At 40.7% G+C, this 23,006-nt stretch overlaps 1 protein-coding gene across 2 annotated transcripts in view; it reads left to right on the forward strand.

Moving 5' to 3' along the window:
• Positions 1 to 23,006, forward strand: part of ECPAS (Ecm29 proteasome adaptor and scaffold) — a 58,770-nt gene that overhangs the window by 30,173 nt on the left and 5,591 nt on the right. For both annotated transcript variants that reach the window (XM_036402711.2, XM_036402710.2), the window contains exons 21-45: positions 1,025 to 1,190; positions 1,603 to 1,775; positions 2,246 to 2,347; positions 4,129 to 4,252; positions 5,160 to 5,305; positions 6,243 to 6,297; positions 6,999 to 7,113; positions 8,037 to 8,102; positions 8,347 to 8,464; positions 10,184 to 10,351; positions 11,221 to 11,300; positions 12,059 to 12,164; positions 12,787 to 12,834; positions 13,808 to 13,929; positions 14,999 to 15,149; positions 15,931 to 15,996; positions 17,673 to 17,762; positions 18,239 to 18,305; positions 18,940 to 19,031; positions 19,121 to 19,187; positions 19,422 to 19,613; positions 20,609 to 20,817; positions 21,295 to 21,338; positions 21,864 to 22,056; positions 22,616 to 22,760. In XM_036402711.2, coding sequence (XP_036258604.1) covers positions 1,025 to 1,190; positions 1,603 to 1,775; positions 2,246 to 2,347; positions 4,129 to 4,252; positions 5,160 to 5,305; positions 6,243 to 6,297; positions 6,999 to 7,113; positions 8,037 to 8,102; positions 8,347 to 8,464; positions 10,184 to 10,351; positions 11,221 to 11,300; positions 12,059 to 12,164; positions 12,787 to 12,834; positions 13,808 to 13,929; positions 14,999 to 15,149; positions 15,931 to 15,996; positions 17,673 to 17,762; positions 18,239 to 18,305; positions 18,940 to 19,031; positions 19,121 to 19,187; positions 19,422 to 19,613; positions 20,609 to 20,817; positions 21,295 to 21,338; positions 21,864 to 22,056; positions 22,616 to 22,760 — 2,905 coding nt within the window. The remainder of the gene's footprint in view (positions 1 to 1,024; positions 1,191 to 1,602; positions 1,776 to 2,245; positions 2,348 to 4,128; positions 4,253 to 5,159; positions 5,306 to 6,242; positions 6,298 to 6,998; positions 7,114 to 8,036; positions 8,103 to 8,346; positions 8,465 to 10,183; positions 10,352 to 11,220; positions 11,301 to 12,058; positions 12,165 to 12,786; positions 12,835 to 13,807; positions 13,930 to 14,998; positions 15,150 to 15,930; positions 15,997 to 17,672; positions 17,763 to 18,238; positions 18,306 to 18,939; positions 19,032 to 19,120; positions 19,188 to 19,421; positions 19,614 to 20,608; positions 20,818 to 21,294; positions 21,339 to 21,863; positions 22,057 to 22,615; positions 22,761 to 23,006) is intronic.

A 23,006-nucleotide genomic window follows, 5' to 3' on the forward strand; every position in this document is an offset into this window, starting at 1 on the left:
CTCACCCATGTGAACCATGAAAGAAAAAAAAAAGCAGGGTGTTCCCATGCCTTTGTGAGTCTGAGTCAGGTAGAGCTCTGACTTGCTGCTACTGTACAAAACCACTTGAATTTGTACACCTAGGAGTGGTGGTGATCCTAGTGTCTCAGTAAGGACTGCAGTGGGAATGGATAACTAAAGTGGAGATAGAGGAAGGATCCATCTTCTGCTGGCTTGCTGCAGTGAGACCAGATCAAGGAACAGCTCCTGGTGGCCAGGCTAGGTTGAGGATCCTGTTGTGCACCACAATTGCACTGGTGCAACATTTGTAGTGTTAAGAAACAAGAGGTATGAGCTAATCCAAGCTTAAGCTCCTGCACCCCTCCCTTTGGTTTTTTTTTTCCAGTTAGGTAGCATTTGAGTCTCACAGCCTTGTTTCTCCACAAAATCCTTTTGCTAGAATTCAGTTACAGGAATAAACATGGTCATTAAACAGTTCCAGCACCAAATCAGCATTGGAGAAACTGGTATTCTTGACATTTACTTGTGTTGATTAGATTTCACGATTTGTGGCCTCCCAAGCTATAGAAGCACTGCCTTCAGCATAGGCCAGGTCCGAACTCATTCTTAGCCATGTAGAGCAGATGTAGAGTGATTACCCTGGACTGCTTTTTACCAGAGTACATTTTGTCCCCTAGTCTGAATACAGTCTGGTTTTTAAGCAGAGACAATGTAGTTTGGGTTTTTTTTTTTAAGTCTAGCTACCAAAGGGTGTCTTTAGGAATGTGAGTGCTGGTGATAAATTTCTAATCTGTCTAATCTGCCTCCTAGATCTTTTTTAAGTTTTGTTAATGAATCTTAAAGAACTCCATCCATCAGAGAGCACTAACAATATCAAACTCTCTATTGTTCTATTATATGTTAGAGCTCTGCATTTTTCAGGGCACTTTCTGGCTTGTCCATATGTGTTTTTAAATCAGTGCTTTGTGCAAAGTGTTACTTACTTTGAAAATGAGATTTTTTGCACTGTTGGTATTGTCTGTAGAGCCCGGAGGTCCAACATGGATCCTTGTTGGCTTTGGGATTTACAGTAGGAAGGTACTTGGCCAAAGGGAAAATCAGAACAATGGAGCTACATGACATAGAACAGCCAAACACTTCAGTCATGCCGGAACAAGAACAACTTATAAAGTCGACAACAGAGACAATAGGTAACTTCCTGCCTAAGACTTTGCTGCATTGTAACAGTTGTTTTTTTTAGTCCACCCCAGGCTGAGTATTTTTCTGAGATGCTCAGCCCATAGACAGAGTAATGTTGAATTCAATTTTTGTGATAGAATTTACAGCTTGTAAGAATATAATCTGATTAGATGTATGGACATTTCAGCAAAACCTAGGTGGACTTTGTAACTTGCAAACCAACAGAGTACAATCAGGAGTGATATTATTGCCTAGATTCCTCTCAATGTCTCCTTTCACTCCCATTTTTTTCTAACATAATCCTTCCTATCAACTGTAGAGGAGATTAATGCTTTGCTTCTTGCATGGGTAAAGTACAAGTGTCTGTCCACTGCTAAATAATAATACAAAATCTGAGTCATCCTGGTTTGCTTTTCCCTGTAGGTTCTTTTTTGGACAGTACCTCTCCCTTCCTTGTGGTGGGTGCTTGTATGGCTCTTGGAGAGATTGGCAGGAATGGCCCCTTGCCAATCCCCAATGAAGGAACAGGATTTACAAAGCTGCAACTTGTTGAAAACTTACTGGCCCGAATCCCTTCCAGCAAGGAAACAAATAAGGCAAGATTTTTGTAGTGTTTGTGTGATTCCTGTTCATTTCTTGAATGCTCACTAGGTATATGTATTACATGCTAAACTCAGCCTTGTTTTTTAAAGGAATTAGGCTTTTTGTTGGCTTTAGTGAGTTGGCTAGGGTCTAGGTCTTTCTAATATTGTTTAGCACTGATCACTTGTGCTTTCTATAGTCATAACTAGGGGCTTAAGAGGTAAAAACATGAATAGTCTTCATTTTAATTCAAGAAAAATGGGAATATCTTCTTCTACCTGCATATAATCCTCAAAGGTAACAGGACATTTGTTCTGATCTACTTTTGAAAAGAGGTGCAATGATTGATCTAATAAGCTGCTTGCATGTACATCTGATACCTTGAGTGAAACTTCATCAAGGGTGAGAAGTAGTGGGTTTAAAGTGCATCTTATGGACTTACAGGAAGGTTATATGATGGTGTTATTTTTTGTTTATATTTAAGATGAAGGAACGAGCAATACAAACATTAGGTTACTTCCCAGTGGGAGATGAAGATTTTCCCCACCAGAAGCTACTGCTGCAGGGTTTAATGGATTCTGTGGAGGTGAGACACTATCAGTGTATTAGCCTTTATACTACAGTGAATATTTCTCTTTGGGTGCTCTTTATGTACTCTAGAGCCAGATTTACAAAGGGAGTTGACTTTTTGTAAAAGTGCCTCTGGGTTTTTTAAAACTGCCTTGAAATAGAGAGCAGAGATAGACTTCGGGCTGGTACATGGCTTTATGCCACAGTTTAAAAACTTGCTAGTCTAGGTCTCTGCCTCAGTCTGAGGAAATACTCATTCCCCTCCAAGAGGCTTATAGATATTTTTTTGTACACTGTATGTTTAAAATCTCCAGAGCTTATATTATTGAAGCCTTAGGCCTGTACTTTGGCCTTCAAAAGTACCCTGAAAGTAGGTAATAGGAATACCTCTGAGCTACATTAGCTAATACAACTCACTTGAATTGGAAGTTTATAGAAATATATATATATATATCTTGTCCATCTAAATTCATTATTGAAGTACACTGCATTCTTTTACAGTATTTCAGAGCTTCTATACATTGCAATATGCTAGATAACAAAATTAAATAAAAAAAGCTTTTTTAGTACCCTTCTTCCTTGCTGATACTGACATAGGATTCTGCATTGTAGAAGTGGCTGTTGAGTATCAGACAGGCCTGCTTTGCTGAGTGCTCCAATTCTGGTCTGATCAAACGTGCAAGAACCATAGAATTATAGAATAGTTTGAGCTGGAAGGGACCTTAAAGGTGATCTAGTTCCAACCCCTCTACTGTTGACAGGGCAGGGACACTTCACACTAGACCAAGTTGCTCAAAGCCCAATCCAACCTGACGTTGAGCACTGCCAGGGTTGGGGCATCTATTTAGAGACCTCTTCCAGTGCCTCACCACCTTCACAGTAAATAATTTCTTCCTAATAGTTCATCTAAGCCTACTCTCAGTTTGAAACCTTTAACCACTTGTCCTATCACTATACTTAGACGACTAAAAATACTGAGAATACTGTGTACCCAAACAACAAAAGATGTTTCTGGGTACCATGTTTTCCCCTGTAACTGCATGGGGACATTACAACTTCCCTTATAAAAGGTGTACTTGAAAAAAAACCTATTTGTCTTAGATTGTAGGAAGCTAAGGGCTTAATTCTCCAAGACCCCTGAGCATTTTGTACTTCTAGAGCATAAGGAAAACTATCTAGGAGGTACTCAGCAGTTATGGAAACCAATTCTTAGAACATAAAATTCATCATAAGTACTGACAAGAAAGTGGCATGTCTTGTTCCTGAAGGCTCAGAGGATAGTGTAAGGAGGACAGTGAAGCAAAACAAGTACCATCTGAATTATTTTAATGTGAAAAAAAGGTTTCTGCATCTTTTAAGACATCAGCTTCTGGATGGAATTACAGGAGATTCTTTCAGTACTCCCTATTATAGTTAAGCCATAGTAATTTTCACTAATCACTATCAGCATAATTTTAACTTGGTTTTATTTTCATTCTATTGAATTCTTTCTTTTCACCAAGTTGAGCTTCTGCAGAGACTAGTAAATACTTTGTCAAAGATATGCTTTAAAAAAACGTGGAAATTTAGCTTTTATCATTCATGTCAGACAGTTTGGCATTGCCTCATTTTTCATCAACTTTAGTGGGTCTGAGGTGCCACATAGTCTCAGAAGCTCACCAGAAGAGTGATCTTGCTGTAAATTGGTGCTGAACATTGGGACTAGGACTGAGAGGCTGTGGTTTTGTGGATTAAGTGCCAGAAGTTTTGGTGTATGCTTCGTTAGTACTGGCAGTGATGCTCTGATGTGTTTTTCAGGCCAAACAGATAGAGCTGCAGTTCACTGTTGGTGAAGCTATTACCAGTGCTGCTGTTGGAACCAGCTCAGTGGCTGCGCGGGATGCATGGACAGTCACAGAGGAGGAATATATCCCTCCGCCAGGTAGGTCTTCCTAATGCAGGGGCTAGGCTGGGAAATGTCTGGGCTAACACTTAGCCCCAAGCTTCATTTCTGTGGTGTTTGGTTTATAACAGAATATGCAAGAGAGGTTTTGTGTTTGTGGTTATATACAGATTGTTTTACCTCGTCATGTCCGTCTGCTCAGAGGGCAGACGACTTCCTTAAAGGGCTGTTTAAATAGCTCCTTATGTACTTCATTGCCACTTGACTCTGTGTTTGTTTTTTTCTTTTTTTGTTTGCCTTGTTGAGTTAGTTTTGGGGTTTTAATACACAAATCTTTAAAAATACCATTTTAAACCCTGAACAGGAAAACAGGGTTATAAAATCAAATTGCAAGTGTTTTCCAATAACTTCAAGTAATACAATTAAGTGAAATTTACGTGCATTAAATGCAGAAATTCTGTTAAAGAACTAAGATTCTGTACCCATTGAAATACAAGTGTCACAATAGGCTAGCTTCAAATCAGGCAATTGTAAATATCAGTCTCAGACCTGCAAACACTACGTTTTAATTTTGTGAGAGTGGTCTTAGATGTGCAGTGTACAGAAAGCTGAGCATGTGGTAAAAATTAAACCTTGCCATTGCTCCAGAAATTATGGGACTTAACAAAAAAATAAGTTTTGCCCTGAGTCTTAGGCAATGTGAATGGTACCTCTTCTTGGCCACAGGCTCTAAAACATGTTCATGAAGAGTTAGGAGAATTCTGCATGTCTGTTATTTATTCTACTATTATTACTTTCCCAGTGATTCCAGTGAGTTCCTAAATAAGCAGAGATTAAGATGTCACATGAGTACTCTTGAGTTCATTAGGTTTTTCATTATTTCCATTTAAATGGGTGGAGACAGTTCTCAGAGTTCCTGTCCTCCACCTTTATTTTTTTCATATAGATTTGAAAGTGAATGACGTGGTGCCCTGGGTCCTAGACCTTATTTTGAACAAGTACATCATCAGTCCCAACCCACATGTTAGACAGGCAGCTTGCATCTGGCTTCTCTCATTGGTGAAAAAGCTGAGCACCCACAAAGCAATTAAGGTAAGAACTATGCCTTTTCCTAACACTGGCTCCTCGTCCCTGTTTTTGCTTCTCATCTTGTTTCTGTCCCTTCCTTCCCCTTCACTTCTATTGTCTCTTTTCTCCACGTGCTGGTACAGCCCTTACTGAGGGGTTTTTGAGATGTGGCCTATCTTTTGTTTCTAGAGGAACAAATGATCTGGCAGATGAACAAGGGTGCTTGTCACCTTTGTAAACATCTGACTTGCATCCAAGTCAGAGTAATCTCAATGTAAATAGCTGTTGTAAGATGAAGTACCACTACATCCTCCCTTGGGAAGAAGAGTTTGGTATCTGTATAGTGTTTAGGATTTATATTTGAATATTATTTGAGAGGTCTAGGAGGCAAGCAGAAGGAGAGCAGAGCTTAAGTGTTTCACTGTATTTATCTTTGGTATGCAAGAGCAGTTACAATGTGCTTCGTGTGCTGTGTATTTTTGGTGCACTTTATGAACTTTAAATATAAAGTGCTTGTCCATAATGAGAAAATGTGAAAAGTCCTATACAAGGACTACATAAAACATTCCCAACCAAAATGTCCTCTATCTGCATAGAGTTACTATGGACTGCGATGGGATCAAGTAACCATTTTGTACTCTACAGGTATTGATAAAGAGCTTTGGGACAAGCTGCTTTGCAAATGTAAATTTTTATATATAAAACATTGCCTCATATTGTACTCATCTAAACAGTGCACCTTGTTGGGGGGTGGCAAAGCTCACCAATTTGGGGATGGAGAAAGCCCCATCTGGCTGCAATCCAGATTTATGATGTTTGCTGCCTTGTATTAAACAAGGACAATTCCTGTCATAAGTGTAGCTCAAATGGGCAACTCCTTTGATACAGTAGCCTCTGTTAGAAACTTGTCTGGAGACCAAAGGAAGGATTCAAAATAATGTCCTCTTTTCTCATCTTACAGTCTCATCTCAAGGATATTCAAAGTGCATTTGTTTCAATTCTGTCAGATAGTGATGGTAAGTACTGCTGTATCTTAAAAATTGTGTCTTTTCCTTGGCATTCAGCAGACTGGAGGGAATCTATCCACAGGCATATAGTCAGCTACACTCTGTCAGCATTAAAAGATGACTAGAAACTTCCCATTTCTTATGTTGATAGGAATGATTTCTTTTCTAGGCATCATGTGCAGAGATCAGAAGCACAACTTTTTTGTGTGTTTGGCTAAAAAGCACACTGCATTTGCCCCTTCAGACTGTAGTAACAGAAGTGGTGTTACTTCAGCTCTGTTTTGGGCAGCAGGATGCATATCACAGAGTTCTGCATGAATAGAAACACTGAGACCTCTTCAAGCTAGCACATTCTGGCTTACAGCTCTACCCATGGCAGCTAGTGGAAAGAGTGGCATCCAGCAGCCTATGCAAAGCTCACTGAAGCTGAAGAGAGTATTACCACAGTTGATTTCTGGTGCCACTAGCATGTGAGAATACCTATGCCTCTTGGAACTCTTTCTGCTGTTTCAAAACTCGCAGTAACAATAGTTATATGAAGATGTCACCTAATTTGAAGGGGTTTATGCCTTCAGAACAATTTGCAGCTTCAGAATGCAAAGTTTGTGTGCAACACAGCTGTGTTTGCTATGTCGTGATTTTGATTGAACCTTACTTTTGGAATTTGTGTACTGCTTATCTTGAATTTTGCTTGGTAAAATCTCTTGCAGAGCTCAGTCAAGATGTTGCTTCAAAAGGTCTTGGGCTGATATATGAACTAGGAAGTGAACAGGATCAGCAAGAGCTAGTCACTACGCTCGTTGATACCCTTATGACTGGGAAAAGGTACAGTGAATTCAGAACACAGTGAGAGAGTACTCTGAGTTATGTGTCTAGTGGGAATAAAAATGTGCCTCTTTTTTGTGTGGAAAGAGATGTTTTGGAGTTAATGGCAAGCCAATATCCATTCACAGAGAGTCAAACATTTCTTAAATTGGCTTAGGGTATTTGGTGACTGAAGTTGTTTTGGTTTTGTTCCACTCAGCAAAGCTTCAAAATAATGTCAGTCCTGATTCAAGCGGGTTCAAATGGGTTGGGATTTACTTAGATTTGCTACTTGCTGCATTGTGTAATTGCAGAGAGCAATGACCACTTGCAGCAACTCGGCACATTATGGTGTTGTGGAAGTGGTGACTTGCTTGTACTGAAACTCACCTTTTGCTAAGTGCTGTTAATGGTCTCTTGTCAGCTTTAGTATGAAAAATGCTGGTCTTACAAGACTTATGGCTAGAGATCATGTTGGTCAGTATTGGAAATGCTCTTTAATAGACTTCTGTCTAACCTGGTGTAGTTTGGCCACTGAATCATAGAAACCTAGGCTTTGAGTGTAGGGACTCATTGGTTGTAGGCAGGAAGAAATAAGATGGATGGAAATGATAATATTTCATTTTTAAGTACAGATTTGCTGTCCATTATATAGCTCATGTCTGGACAGAACTAAAAAGTCATCATTCAGTGTTTTGACTTTCTACCTTTGCACAGCAAAACTCTCACTTCCTGTAATGTCTCCTTAATATTACACATTATATAGGTGAATGACATTCCTTGCAGTGTGTGTAGCTTTGCCCACCTGTATGCTTTTTGTGGGATTGGAACTGAAAAAAATGTGAAGTTGCTGAGTTAATAAAGCAAAATTACCTGTTCTGTAGTTTGCAGTGTATTCAACTGTAGAGTTTGGTAATGCTGATACTGGACTTCTTTTCTATCAGAGCCAAACATGAGATGACTGGAGAAACCGTGGTATTTCAGGGAGGTCTGAGTAAAACCCCAGATGGGTAAGTTTACTGATAGTGTCTGACAAAGACACAGTCAGTGCTGAAACAGAATTCTCTAAAAAATCTGCTTCCTGACATTTTGTTCCTTCTTGTTCTCTAACTTACTGTAACTATTTCTGTGTAATACAGCTGTGCTACTCACCTTTCTCTGCCTGCTTTACAATGTGAATTGAATATAGCTTTAGTGTTGTAGCATTTGTCTAAATAAAAATAGTAACACTGATTTCGCTTCTACTTTTCAAAGTCAAGGTCTTTCTACCTATAAGGAGCTTTGTTCACTGGCTAGTGACCTCAATCAGCCAGACCTGGTGTACAAATTCATGAATCTGGCCAACCATCATGCCATGTGGAATTCTCGTAAGGTAATGCTCTGCTTTCATACAACTTCCATTCCCACTCTGAACTCTGGAAACAACAATCCATTTCTCTATTCCTGGTTATATGTTTTATGAATAACTGCATGTGTTGATGCTTTCGTATTGTCCAAGGCAAATTTAGCAGGCTGAGAAAAAAATTTGGGATTGCTTGAAATTCTTAAAACTTTGGTATGAGAGTATTCATAAAATCCTACATTCCCCTCTGAATTATCTGACATCCTGTTATTTTTTTTGACTGTGCTTAGAAGGACAATCCTTAATGTGTTTGAACAGTGATAATGTTTTGAAAACTGGATGAAATTTTGGATGCTAGGGAAAGTGATCTTTGTTATTTAAGGAGGCAGAGTAAAAAGTAATCAGTAAGTTGCTAAAAAGCATTGTTGTCAAAAATATTCCTTTTTAACTCAAGTTTTGATATTTTAAAACAGCTGGGAGCTTTAACAAAGCCAAAATACTGTTGGATCCACTTCCAGGTGAAAAAAGGAGCATCATAAGCTTGAAGATTTAGGTGTACTATTCACTGGCTTCACAGAAGCATGGAAGAACTTGTTTTGAGTCCCTGACAACACCACTTAGAGCAAAAAACAAGTCCTAGCTTTAACTCTCATCCAGAGTTTGACAATTCATCATGTCTCAAGACCTCCCTCAGCACCGTGACTTCAAAAGCATGGGAGTGTAGTTAGGTTCCTGACCCTTGTGGAATTTCTCCAGCCCAGATGAGTCCAAAAAAATCTATTTAGAAGGTGTGGGTTGAGCTTTGGCATATGAAGAATTTACAAAATCTTTTAATTTGAAGGGGACATCTGGAAATCTGTGCTCTAAATCCCCCTCAAGAGCTAAAGAGAGCATGCTGTTCAGGGCCTTGGAGGCCTTGCTTTTCCTTACATTTTCTGCAGCTTCTTGCTTTTCATGGCAGTGGTCCTAACTGAAAATGTGTCTTTATTCCTGTTTTCTAGATTAACCCAAGCGATACATCCTGTCCTTTGAAATCCCTAGTGTGGGGTTTGAGTGGCAGCTTTTGACACCGCAAGTCAGAAAACAGGCAGTCATTAGAGGCAGTCACTGCACTGTCTTCATTGAGTAATTTCTTCTTGGGCTATCCTGCCAAATCTCGTGGGACCTCATAGGCAAGCGTCAGTTCCACTGTATTAGAAGTGACAGTGGAACAGACAGTATTGGAGAAAGAAAAGGTCATAGAAAAATACTGAAGTTTAAAGTAAATATGGACAGATGCAAAATTATAGTCCCCAGAAATTTCAGGTTTTAGAAATAAGGTGAAGTTATTTTGGTTTTAAGTTTTCAGTTTCTGAGTTACTCTAATTTTTCTAAATCAGCCGATTTTTAAGGAAACAGTGGCCCACCCTCACCAGTTTAGCCAACAAAGAATCTCGTTTTGAAGAATGTATTTAAATCTGTATAAATCTGAGTTTTAATTCACCACTACTATTTCTGCAAATGAGATCAATCAGTATCTTGAATTTAAGGTTGGAAGAAAGTTTTGAAGTAGTATGTTGTCTGCTGAGTGTGAGATTACTGTGTTACTGTAACAGTGAGGATGGGCTAATTCTAGTACCATTCTAGACCTTTTGATCTGGTCTAAATCTGAACTATGTCAGTCAGTTTTGCTTCTGACTGATGTGCCCATGAGCAATAACTGGGTGAGTGAAAAATGTTTCAACAGATACTATTTCGTTGTTATTTCAGGGAGCAGCTTTTGGTTTCAATGTGATAGCTGCCAAGGCTGGAGAGCAGCTGGCTCCATTTTTGCCCCAGCTTCTTCCCCGGCTCTACCGTTACCAGTTTGACCCCAACCTGGGCATTCGGCAGGCAATGACCAGCATTTGGAATGCCTTGGTCACTGACAAGTCCATGGTGAGTGACCAGCACAGTGTGGCAAGGGGCTTTGTTGCCAGCCAGCAGTGTCTTGGAGATCCTCATGGGACAGACAGATGCATTTTGTGAAAGGAGGGACAGTGCAGAAAGGGGTGAGGTACTGTGCTGGAAAGGAGGTATTTAATTCCATGGATGAGCTTGGAGCTTGCACAAAGGTTTTGCACTCTCTCTCATATGTGAAAGGATTTTGCTGACCTTGTTTGTGCAGCCAGCATTAAAATTTATGATTTACTTAAAATGGGGTCTTTCCACTTTGATATTGCTTTGATACTGCTTATGATAAGTTTTTCAGGAATCCTTATGGCCTAAGATGCCTTCCTGAAGTAAGATCATCTAAATATAGTTCCTCAATTTTTAAGTGGGAGGAAGCTCATGGTTGGAGGCTATTCCATCTGTTTGAGGAGCACTCTTCCCAGGTGTATTTCAGGAATAAGTGATTTTCATAAGATACCCTTGCTCTGGTTCTGCAAGGCTTGGAATTGGGTTTGCATTTTTTTCCTCTAGGAAAGCTGATCTTAATGTAAAGTCGTTCACTCTAATCACGCATTAAAGCACAACTGCTTCTTGAGTAAATACATGTGTGGTGTTGCATTTTAACAGTTCAGCTGATAAAGGCCATAGGGGACTTTTCTTGTTGAATCTTTCACAATGTTAAGCACTCAAGCAGTGCAGAGAAAGATGTGTCTAAAGCACAGTCGGAGAAAGTTTGCACAGCACTGGCAAGCATTAGTTCATCTGATGTGTCTGAAAGCAGGTTGTCTTGTGCAAGAGGACTCTTTTTTTACAGAGTACTGGATAAGGATGCATAGCTGTACTTGTCTCATGATTTTTCCTTTTATTAATTATAGGTTGATAAGTACATGAAGGAAATTCTTGGGGATTTGATCAGTAACTTAACCAGCAGTCTTTGGAGGATCAGAGAATCCAGGTATTGCCAGGAAAAGTATTAGATCTGTCTTTGAACTTGGTTCTTTTCTCTTGTTCACTGTAAACTTGTTAACCTTAAGAGGTTGAGGAGGAAAAGAGGACATATCCTTTCATCAGGATACAGCCCAGCCTTGTACTCATACTTCCAAGCCTGCCCTAGGAAATATGACACAATCTTGAAGCTATTTGCCTGAAATTTTTTATTGCATGTTGCTTTACACTAAACAACATTGTCTGAAGAACTGAGTTTTCTGGCTACTAGTTCTTGCCCATCCTTACATCTGGAATAATGTTTTCTCTTAGAAGCCTTGTCAATCTGACAGTTATGTACTTGGCAGCAGTATACCATACTACTTTTTGTTTTTAATGGTTTGTAGCTATGCTGTATTGAAAACCTCCATTTTAATTTCAGTTCCATACTTCATATCATTTTGATTTCTTCTTATTGTATGCTTAAAGAAGAGAAGACTAAAACAACATTGTCACTGGATTGTTTGCAGTAGCAGTTTTCACCACGGCAGCCTTTTTTACTTCCTGTCAAGTGTTTCAGGTTTTTCCTGAATGACTGAGCATTTTTTTTTTCTCTGCCAAAGAAGACATTCTTGTGACAGAGTAGATTTAGTGTATGGGGAAAGTAAGGAGTGTGAAACAGTTCTCATTTTTCTAAACTATTTATTCATATTTATAAGGATATCTGAATATATACACCTATATCAAGTAAGAACACTGTGTGAAAGAAATAAAATTCCCTGTTTGCAGTTGTCTGGCACTAAATGACTTACTAAGAGGAAGACCTTTGGATGATGTCATAGACAAGCTTCCAGAGATTTGGGAAGTCCTTTTCAGAGTGCAAGATGACATTAAGGTAATGGAACTGAGAACTGAATAGAAATCTTCAACAAACAGTACAGTGATCAAGCTCTGAGGTTTAAAGACAAATTTCTCTGACAAGTGAGCTTGAAGCCAGTGGGAGTTTTGAGTATTAAGCATACTAGAAATTCATGCTCCTTGAAAGTAAAATTTCCTTGCCACATTGAAAATTCTCTTTATGTTTGAAGTGTTGGGTTTCATTCTGGCTGGGCTACTTCTAGATGATTTGAGATTTTTTCTTGATATAAAAGAATTCCTGATTAGTTGGTTAACTTTTTGAATATAAAAACATTTATTTTGGACTTCTAGTGTGCTGAACTGATACATGGTGATATATGGTGTGCTGAACTTGGATTTTGGGTCCTTCCGGGTTTCAACTCTGCCAATGTATTGATTGTACCAGATACTCAGATGGACTAAAGCCATCTTTTAACAATGTTCTAATACTTTCTTCTAAAGATATTGCTGCTTTCTATTAAGTATTGGCCAAGAAGATAGCCTTGTCTGTTCTAGTGTTAATGCTTATTAATATTAATTATTCTAATAATGAGAATTCGAATTCTTCTAATTCTAGAAGAATAAAAATAACAGAAGTAATTGGTAACTTCTTTTTTTAGGAGACTGTGCGAAAGGCAGCAGAATTAGCCCTAAAAACTTTAAGCAAGGTAAAACTCTACAATTTTGTCATATGTACATGTAGACAAGGCATGTATGGTTTTGATGTCAGGGGTGACTTAGACTGTATTTATTCAGAGGATTTCTAATATAAGATCCAGTTGTGAAAGACTGAACTGTGAAAGACTGCCCAAGAGAGCAATCATAATAAGCATCACCACTCCCCTGTACTTTTATTGATGCTAGTGAAGTCCTGCTGCTTAAGGGTAATGCGATGTTAAGGTCTATACAAGCAAAGGAAGGATATACTAAACTGTGGGTTTTTGCTCCAATGTTGTTTTTTCATTACTTGGGGGTGGGATTTCAGTAAACTTACTGTAACTTCAACAGTTTACCAAGACTGACTGATGTAGTTGACCAAGCCTGCTGGTACGTCACTGGTATGAAGTGGAGTAACTGTGTATGGACTTCTCTGTGATGCTGTTACTGACAAGGTTTTTTGGGTGTAGTACACACTTGATATTTTGTTTGGTGATCCTCTGAAAAAGTCATATGGGTGGCAGGGTATCTAAAGTGCTATGTTTGAAATCACAGTCTTCATAGTGCATGACATTTTAATGCTGCAAGTGAGGATCTGGTTCCAAATGTTGTGAAAGGTTGTGATTGCAGAATCTGTTCTCCTCTGTGACTTGCTGCTCTGCTGTGTGGAGTGGTTGAGTCCCTGTGGCTGAGATAGGCTGTTCTTCAACTGAGAGGCTGTTTGATTAATCTGTTCATCCAGATTCAGGTCAAGGCCTGCTGGGCTCTGAATTTACCTTTTCTGGAAGTAGATTGTAGTTGACTTGACTTAGTTGGCTTAACTACCTTGTGGAGAGAAGACGAAGGTGTAACAGAGCCTGGGCTTGGCCATGAGCAGTTTGTTTAGTTGCTGTTGGCTTCTTCTCTCCGAACATATGGTGCTTTAATATAATCTGTGGGGGAGGTTTGTACATGTTTACAGCACTGATTCTCACCTGTCCCCAGGTCTGTGTGAAAATGTGTGACCCCTCTAAAGGAGCAGCAGGTCAGAAGACAATAGCTGTGTTGCTCCCTTGCCTCCTAGACAAAGGAATAGTAAGCACAGTTGCTGAAGTTCGATCTCTCAGGTTAGTTTTGCCCTATGAAAGTTCCTGGGGGTCGGGTCTTGACCAAAGACACTAAGCTTATTCACCTGAGATGCAGAATGTTCTTTGTGTTTGAAGTGACAAGTTGCTCCCCAAAAGAGCTTTCCTGCTGAGTTCTTTTTTCACAGAGTTTAAACAGCAGCCCAGTCTTTTGGGAGTATTTGGCCTCTCTGCAAATGCCCAGATTCAGTTCCCAGCAGGAAGTTCTTTTCTCCCTGTACAAATGGCAGGCTGATCCAGAAGCAGTGTGCCATGCTTAGGCTGTCCTTTGGGACTGGCATATTTGTTCTGGTTGCAAACAAAAAGTTCCATGGTTCTTCAAACAGCCGTGTCTGATTTCACAAGTTCTTATGAATATTGACAGTTCACATCCCACATGTGGCTGCATTTGATCACACTGTTCAAATACATTTTATGTCATGTAACAGTTCAATGTTCCTTGATGGGTAGGGACTTTATATACTTGTCAATTTATAAACTTGTTTATTCTTTCCTTTGACTGAGGGTCAGAAAAACTGGAAAATTCAGAGTTGAAGAATAGATAGCTGGTCTTCACAAAAATAATTATTAGGAAAGCCTTCTAACAAAAGGGTATTTCCTGAACTTTTTTCATTCATTTTGAATATATAAAACCCCTTTTTCAAAATGCAGCATTAGAGATGTGATCAGTCTGAAACTGACTAGTAAGGTTTGAATAGATTATTGTAACTTACCTTTTCTTGGGCAGAGACAATGAATGTCTCAGGGTGACTTTGCCCAGTGCTTGTTTAAAACACTGGGGGGTGTGTTAGTTCTTCCTTATCTCTCTGCAGTAGTACCTCCTTGCCCATTCCCTTTGTGATTCCAGGGCCAAAGTAAACAATTCTGCCCAAAATATACATAACATCCCTTGGAAGCCTAGGGCTAGGGAATAATTTTGTTTAAGCAAAAATTGCACATTTTTGTTTGAAGGAACATTTATGTTAGTATATCTGGATTACAGTAGATGAGAGAGGCTTTTCAGATCATTTTGTGTGTATCTGTGTTGACCTACCCTTTAATCCTTTTCCAGCATTAACACTCTTGTGAAGATCAGTAAAAGTGCTGGGTCTATGCTGAAACCTCATGCACCAAAACTTATCCCAGCCCTGTTGGAATCCTTGAGTGTGCTGGAGCCTCAAGTCCTCAATTATTTGAGTTTTTCTGCAACAGATCAAGAGAAAGTAAGTGCAGCTATAACAGAGGAAATATCAACAGAGCAAAGATGACAAAGATTTAATCTTCATTCATTGAACAGAAAAATAGCAGATTTGGTAGAGAGGTGTTCCAAAAGCAAAGAGAAATAGCTAATAAGTTATTAAAAAGTTTGGTCATGGAATATGACTGGACAAATGTGGAGTTTTTTTGAAGGATTGGGATTATTTTTATTCCTTAGACCACTGTATGTTTTCAAAATAAAGAGCAATTTTAGTAATCTGTTTTTAAATGTCACCACTGTTTTTCCCAAGAGATTACCTTCAGAACTTCATATAACTTCAATTGGAAGGTGTGCTGTAGCACTGTGAGCTGGAGGTGGATGTTGTCAGCACTCTGTTCTTTAATTGTTGTCAAAGAACCATATTAAGCAATCACAGTCTTCTTGAGAAAGTGATTGAAACCCATTGATTAGAAACAAATTTAGCTAATTTCATTGTGATTCAATTAGATTATCCCTTTGCAAATGAAAAAGGAGTAAACAATGTGAACAGTTCAGTGTGAGATTTTATCTCTTTTCTCCCACCTTTATTTTCTCTTCCTCTCTCTCTCCCTCTAGAACATCTGTCTCTCTCTGATGGGGAAACAATCATAGTCTGTAGGCATAATTTCTTTCTTGATGCAGCTGAAATAGGTTTTAGTGTAAGGTAGTGAGTTACAGCTGATGTTGTTGTTCTTTCTACTGTTTTCATGTTGTGTTTACACTTGGATTTGTTTGGGTTTTTTTTCTGTTTGTTTCTTTGTTTTTAGACTGCAATGGATAGTGCCAGACTTAGTGCTGTCAAGTCATCTCCCATGATGGAAACCATTAACATGGTAAGTATTGATTTCAGAAGGGTTCCAGTGTGAGGTATGTTTTAGAACAAGAGGAATTAAAATGGAAGCTTTACAGAATATCTCTTATCACATCTCCATGTGGCTGTATGTCCACTTCCTTTTTCATGTACAGACTTCTCATCATGGCACCAGTGCTTTCCCCTCAGATCAGTTGTGAATAACTTAGCTCCACTTGGAGTTAGATGGATTGCTTCTTCATCTAAAGACCTGCCTGCTTTGATGAAAAGGGCATCCTTCAAGTGCTTTTCTTTGGATGGGGCCTCAGCTGATTCTGGGTTATGTTAGCTAGCATGTCTTTTCATCTCTAGCCCACAAGTCCAAAACCAGTTTCTCACCGGGGTCTTCAGTTGATGATAGTCACTGTTGGTAAGGCATAAATGCTGTTCAACCATTGCCTTGTGGTGCCTTAGATATTCCTATCTGGGCCTTGCCCATACTTTCATGGTGGAAATACTTTCACCTGTCAGCAAGTGGTGTTTAGCACCAGTGTTTCCTGCTGCTGGAGGAGAAGTTGCTGATGGCTAGATGCTGTGCTGTAGGATCTGTCCTGACAGAACTCCTTGTTCTCTGTAGGAACCTTCCCAAAAAAAGGCACCTTTTTTCTACTCAGGCATTGCATGCCTGGGGCATGTGGGCAGGTAGAGAATGTGAGGGTTGAGCAAGTTTTCGGGGAGTTGTAGCCACCAGAACAATTATTGTTTCCTTGACTTCTGGAAAAACAGCAACAGCAAGCCCTCCTGTACATAACAACATGTGGAGTTGAGTTTTGGGGTCAGGTGAAGTGCTCTCTATAAATAGAGTGTAAAGCAGTTGGGAATGAAAGGCCCCATGTAAAAGTGTACTTGCTGCAACCCTGCAGGCTGCAGCAGCTGCTGCTGTCCCTCCTCCAGGCCATGCCCTACCCTGCCAGCCCTGGGGGAGCAGCTGTGTGCCCTGATCATTGATTGGGCTTCTGTAGGGTAGGGGAGAGATAGTAATGGCTTTCTTGGAGTATTGTGAAGATGTCGTGGCTTATGAGCAACCTCCTCTTATGAGCAAAGCCCTCTTCTGGGGCTGGCTGGGAGTTTATATGGATATTTCCTTCACCATACCAGTGATGGAGGGGGAAGTAACAGTTGATCTGACTTTGGAAGCTCATGAAGTTACATTCATTTAGTATGTCTTTGATCCTTGAATTTGCTAGAGAATGGATATCCCCTCTGGAAACAATGTGTTACATAGAGTGCTGGTAACAGAGGCCCAGTTTTGGATATATTTGGCCCTAGTTTGGATATATTGTTGCTTCCTGGTTTCAGGGAGCTGGGAAAATGTTGGGTTTTGTCTTAAGATACAGATGCCTTTGCATCTCGTTCTCACATGTGTGTTAGTTTCAGGCTTCCTGAAGAGTTGGAATGCCAGAGAACATCAGTTAAGCAAATGGTAGTTTTAGCAAGGTCAGCTCAACAGAGAAGTGAGACAGGAGAATCTGTATATGGTGGAATCCACTTCATGTGGGCTTTTTCTCATCATGCAGCAAGCTCTTGTGATTCAGATCAGGACCAGCCAGCAGTGCTGAGGCAGCCTGTGCTAGAAATACACCAACTTCAGTTATCATCATTACCTTTCTCTTTTTTAACTTTTTTTTCTCTCTCTCCCTGTCTCTTGCCTTTCTCTAGAGCTTGCAGTATTTGGACGTGTCTGTCCTCGGTGAGTTGGTCCCTCGGTTGTGTGAACTGATCAAAAGTGGAGTTGGCCTTGGCACAAAGGTATGTCTGTGGTTTTAATAGTTCTTTTGGAAATGAAGAAAGGAGTATAGAGCAGTGTCAATGTAAATATAGTTCCTTTGACCATGTCTTTTAAAGCAACAGCTTGGGTGGATAGATACTGGAGTCATTTGACATCTGAGCCCCACTCCACTACATCACTCTACTGAATGTGTGCTGCCCTAGCCTCCTCTAGGCTACATGGCTGCTGTGCTCTGAGTGCAAAATTGCTGCAATTGCTGCAAATCTTCTAGGATCATCTATCCTGACTGTGGTTCCTTTTTCACTTCCTATTTCAATTCTTGTCATTCATGTTTTGCAAACTTTTACTGCTTCTACTTTTAGTGATCTTGGATTATAAGAACAGAGGTCAGCGGATGTAGATCATGTCTTACAAGTGCAGGTAGCAAGTATTAACAATAATAACCAGTGGCAAATATTGTTTTATCTTACCTCTGTTTTCCCTTGCAATCTTCCAGGGGGGCTGTGCCAGTGTAATTGTGTCATTAACCACACAGTGCCCTCAAGACTTAACACCTTATTCAGGTAAGGTTTGTCTCTTAGTGTCAGGATTTAAAGGGACTTTTTGTTGCTGTGGTATTTCTTCCCTTGAGTTTAGCACAAGAATGATTGTTACATGTTTATTTTTATCAGAGAGCTGTTTGAAGTTACCTTTTTTGTTTGATATTGGCATGCTTGAAGTAGGTTCGGTACCCCACCAAGCTGGAAGAGGTAGAGGAAGGAGTTGAGGAATTCACTAGCACTGAGTAGGAATAGGCAAAAATATTTCTGGTTTTTCTTGGAGCAGTCTAACAATGCCTATGTTAGTGCAGCACCGTCACTATGCATTGTTCTTTCAACTTGAGCTATGGGTGGACCATGAACAGCAACTTTGCTTCATTGGGTCTCTTGTGATAGTAGAAAGAACCTCACCTTTCTGTTGCAAAACAGAAATGAAGCTGAAAGCATGGAGTGCTTGCATATAGAAACATTATCAGTCAAGGTGTGCAAAACACTAGCACTAGTTTAAACAAAAGGACTTAGAGACTTAATAACCCCGCATACATGCAGTGAGGGAAAATGCATAAATTCAGGCAATCTAATGAAATGCAGGTTATTGCAATTCTTGCCAGAGTAACAAAACATAATGTTTCTGATAAAGTAAAGTCTCTTCCAACAGGCAAACTTATGAGTGCTTTACTTAGTGGCCTGACTGATCGCAACAGTGTGGTACAGAAGTCTTTTGCCTTTGCTATGGGGCATCTAGTCAGGGTAAGTTGGGCTTGTAAATTTTATTTTGCTTCTTTATAGGTGGTCTTCTTTGAAGCGTTTGAATAATTTGAGTCTCTTCCTCCTTACAGACTTCCCGAGACAGTAGCACTGAGAAGCTGCTACACAAACTCAGCAGCTGGTACATGGAGAAGGAAGGTGTGTTGCTTTTGAGGCATTCACTTACAGAATACAGTGCAGAAAAAGTTCCTGGTGACATCAAAAGCTAGTAAAGAAACATTTCTATGTCCTGATGCTTGGTTTCACTGGCTGAATAATTCCTATACAATGTTACATGATACTGTGCATTACTCTGCTTTCCAAGAGGCAAACCAAGCAGTTAAAAGGATAATCCTGCTTCCCAGTCATAAGGTGCTTGTTTTGCTCTTTCAGAGCCAGTTTACAGAGCAGGCTGTGCTTTAACTGTGCATGCTATGGGACGCTACAGCCCAGATGTACTGAAGAACCATGCCAAGCAGGTGCTGCCATTGGCTTTTCTTGGGATGCATGAAGTTCCTGAAGAAGAGAAAGGAGAGAAAGAGAATTCTACTCTGTGGACTGAAGTTTGGCAGGAAAATGTACCTGGTACGTTGTATTAAGAATAGTAAAGCTTTCTGGAAAGCATGGGACAAGGAGTAGCATGCTTTCTGGAATTCCATTTTGAAAATACAGAGTTTTCATGGTAAGAGATTTGGGAAGCTTGTTTCTATTTTCTTCCTTGCTCTAGATTTCTTGTATGAAGTCTGCCTTCTCTGGCTATTTAAAATAATTACAGGAGCATTGATCACAAGGGTGGACAGACACAGTAGAAGTATTTTTAAATTGTGATACACTGAATGCCACTGTAATATGGCCCTGATGGTGCAGATAACTAGACATCTTCAGAAATTTTTATGCCAGCCTTATATGCCCTCTATATATAGGGCTGCTGCGTACTTCAAATTTCAGGGGCTTTGCCCTTTCTCTCTTTAGGAGATCTCTGTGACAATACCTCTGGTTTTAGATTCAATGAATGAATTTATGCTATAGAAGTGCAGTTCTTTCTATAGATGAAGATCTGGATGCATTATAGTATTGTCTTGCTGACTCTTTCAGATTTAAGATTTGGTTCCTCAGTCACCAGATGATTTTTTGGGAGTCTGAGAAAGGAGCTGGAAAAGGTTCTCTAGTGACCTGTTTTTGGAAGAAAAAAAAAAAGACATTATATTCCTTAGAAACAGGCTAACACAATGTCTAGTGTCTGCTATATGGAAGGACTGACATAAGCTCTGTGTCTAAATACTCAATAAAGACTGTATTTGGAACCCCTAGAAAAGAACCCACCTTCAACCAGACTGGGTGGAATTCTACACGCTTTTGCCTGAAGTAGACCTTTCTGATGTATCTCATAGCGAAAAACCCCAAGAGACAAGAGATCTATAACTGGCTGTTTTTTGTTTTTTTCCAGGGTAGCACTGGTCTTGTTCACTTGTGGTGGTTTTTGTTGTGTTGTTTTTGGGATTTTTTTTTTTTTTTTTAGTAAGATCAAAGGTATGTTTGTTTAGTAGCAAAATTATAGTTTTCCTCCATTTGACATGCAGGTACTCAGGGTGGGATCAGACTGTATTTGCAGGAGTTAATATCCATCACCCAGAAGGCTCTGCAGTCACAGTCCTGGAAGATGAAAGCTCAGGGAGCAGCTGCCATGGCATCAATTGCCAAACAGACCACCTCCCTTGTACCGCCACATCTGGGAATGGTCCTCTCTGCACTGCTGCAAGGCCTGCCAGGGAGAACCTGGACTGGAAAGGTAAAGAGGGAATTGTCACCTCATGGTTGGCTGCCCAGCAGCGTGCAGCCCTTACATCAGGAAATGCAATGTTCTCTGCTGCAGAGCAGCACAATAAGAATGCTGATGCAGGGAGTCTGCCTTTTGTCCTGCATTTAGCAGATACAGAAATGACTGGGAAGATAGGTAGGTGAAATTCAGAATGCTTTGGAGTTGGGTTCCCACTTAGACTAATTCCACTGCACCATTTCTAGCCTGGAGGGATACTAGCTAGCATGTGCACAGCCCCTTTTTGCTGCCAGTTCTGTGCAGATTGAAGGCTAAGTCCTCTCTAGGAGGAGTGGCAAGAGATAGACAGACATTGCTTCTCCAAACTGGTGTCACAGGCATGTGTCCCCACTGCCCCTTGCAGAAGAGCACAAAGGTTTGCCCCATGCAGCAGGACTGTGCATTTTGGCTCTGTGGCACTTCTCAGTGATGTCTCTTCTGTCATTGCAGGAGGAGCTGTTAAAGGCCATTGCCAGTGTTGTTTCTGCGTGCAGGTAAGTGGCTTGAAGGAGGTGGTACCCTCAGGATCTGAGATCTCAAAAGGGAGGTTGTTATACAGTGTTATTGCAGATAGGGTACTAAGGAGATATTATAGAAGGTTTGTCATCACCATCCTGATGTCTTCTCAGGAGAGAGCAAGTGAGGAGCTCGTCTTTTGTGAGGAGCAAGTGATGCTTCAGCGAGACCTACAGAAGTAAATGGTTAATTTAGAGAGGAAGTGGAGGATGTTGAGAGGCCATGATTGCTAAGAGGAAAGCAGAGACTAAGGGGGAAGATTGAGACCTTAAATGGGAAAAGGAGGAAGAGGTAAAAGAGTAGTGAGGGTGCAAGTGCCTTGGAAGCATATGAGAAAAGAAGAGAATAAAACAGGGAGAGCAGACAAACAGTGAGAAAGATCACCCCTCTTACAATTACTGGTAGGCGACTGAGTGCCTGGACACAGGAATTAATTCTTCTCTGGGAACAGTGGATTTTGGGAAGAGATTAACATGATAGTGTCCATGTGCCTTGCATTTCAGTGCAGAGCTGCAGAAGTCAGTGCCAGGTCAGCCCACCATCACAGATGTTGTCCAGGCTCTCCTGAAAGAATGTCGTAAAGAAAACCTGAAGTATAAGATGGTGGCACTGCGCTGTGCAGCTGGGGTGCTGCAGGCAACAAAGGAAGACCGGTTCCAGGAACTTGCTGATATCATCTTCCCCATGATAAAGAAGGTGACAGTTCAACTTGAGTTTTTTCTCTCTTTCAAAGTAGAACACCCAAGTGGTGATAGTACCAGTGATGCTGGCTGCATGCCAGACTTCTGCCCAAAGAGCTGATGATATGAGAGATTCCTCACACAGACAGATCTTTGGTGGGGCTGAATACCAGACAGTGGTGAGCCCTGGGGTGGTTCTACCTGTGCTGCCCAAATTCTGAATAAGCCCAACTGTTCTTTAGACAGAGTCCTGCCCCACTATCCTGTTACCACTTGAAAAGTTAATTCCTGACTGCTCTACAGGCAGCAAAAGGCTCCTGGGAAGCTGTGTAGAGTGCTTGTGTTTAGTATCAGCAGAACCTTGCAGCTCTGGGGGTGGGACTGGTGTAGCACAGGCACTGTGCTGGGTGCCAGGCCACAGAGCCCGCTGTGCCTTCACAGCTGTGCCCCAGCAGCGCCAGAGCTGGGCGCGAGGGCTGGTGTGTGCGGCTGCAGGGAACGGAGCTGCACTGCAGGGTGTGCCTAGCCCGCCCTCATCCTTCTGTCAGTCACACCTTCCCCTGTGGCCTCCGCAGAACTCTCTGGAGAGCATGGGAGCAGCTTTTCCAAAGCATGATGAAGAGGATGAGGACATGAGGGAGAAAGAGGTTCAGATGGAGTCCCTGATCTGTGCCTTCGAGACCCTGGGCAAAGCCTGGCCAAGGAGCCTGGAGACACAGCGTAAGTCAGCTGATGACATGCAGAACAAACTATTTTTTCTTAAAATGAAAAGCAAAAGGGCAGGACCTGGAGATCAGGTGAGAATGAGAAGAGTGCAGGAGAAGATGCAGGATCTCACTGCAGGCAGATTGTGAGGGTCTTCATTGAGATAGCTGCCCCAACTGCTTTCATGCAAAATAACCCATCCTTGGGAAAAATATTTACTGTTGTCTTAAATTCACTTCATGAAAATGTTGTGAGTTTATG

Source organism: Molothrus ater, chromosome Z (assembly GCF_012460135.2).
Source record: "Molothrus ater isolate BHLD 08-10-18 breed brown headed cowbird chromosome Z, BPBGC_Mater_1.1, whole genome shotgun sequence".
Classification (NCBI taxonomy): domain Eukaryota; kingdom Metazoa; phylum Chordata; class Aves; order Passeriformes; family Icteridae; genus Molothrus; species Molothrus ater.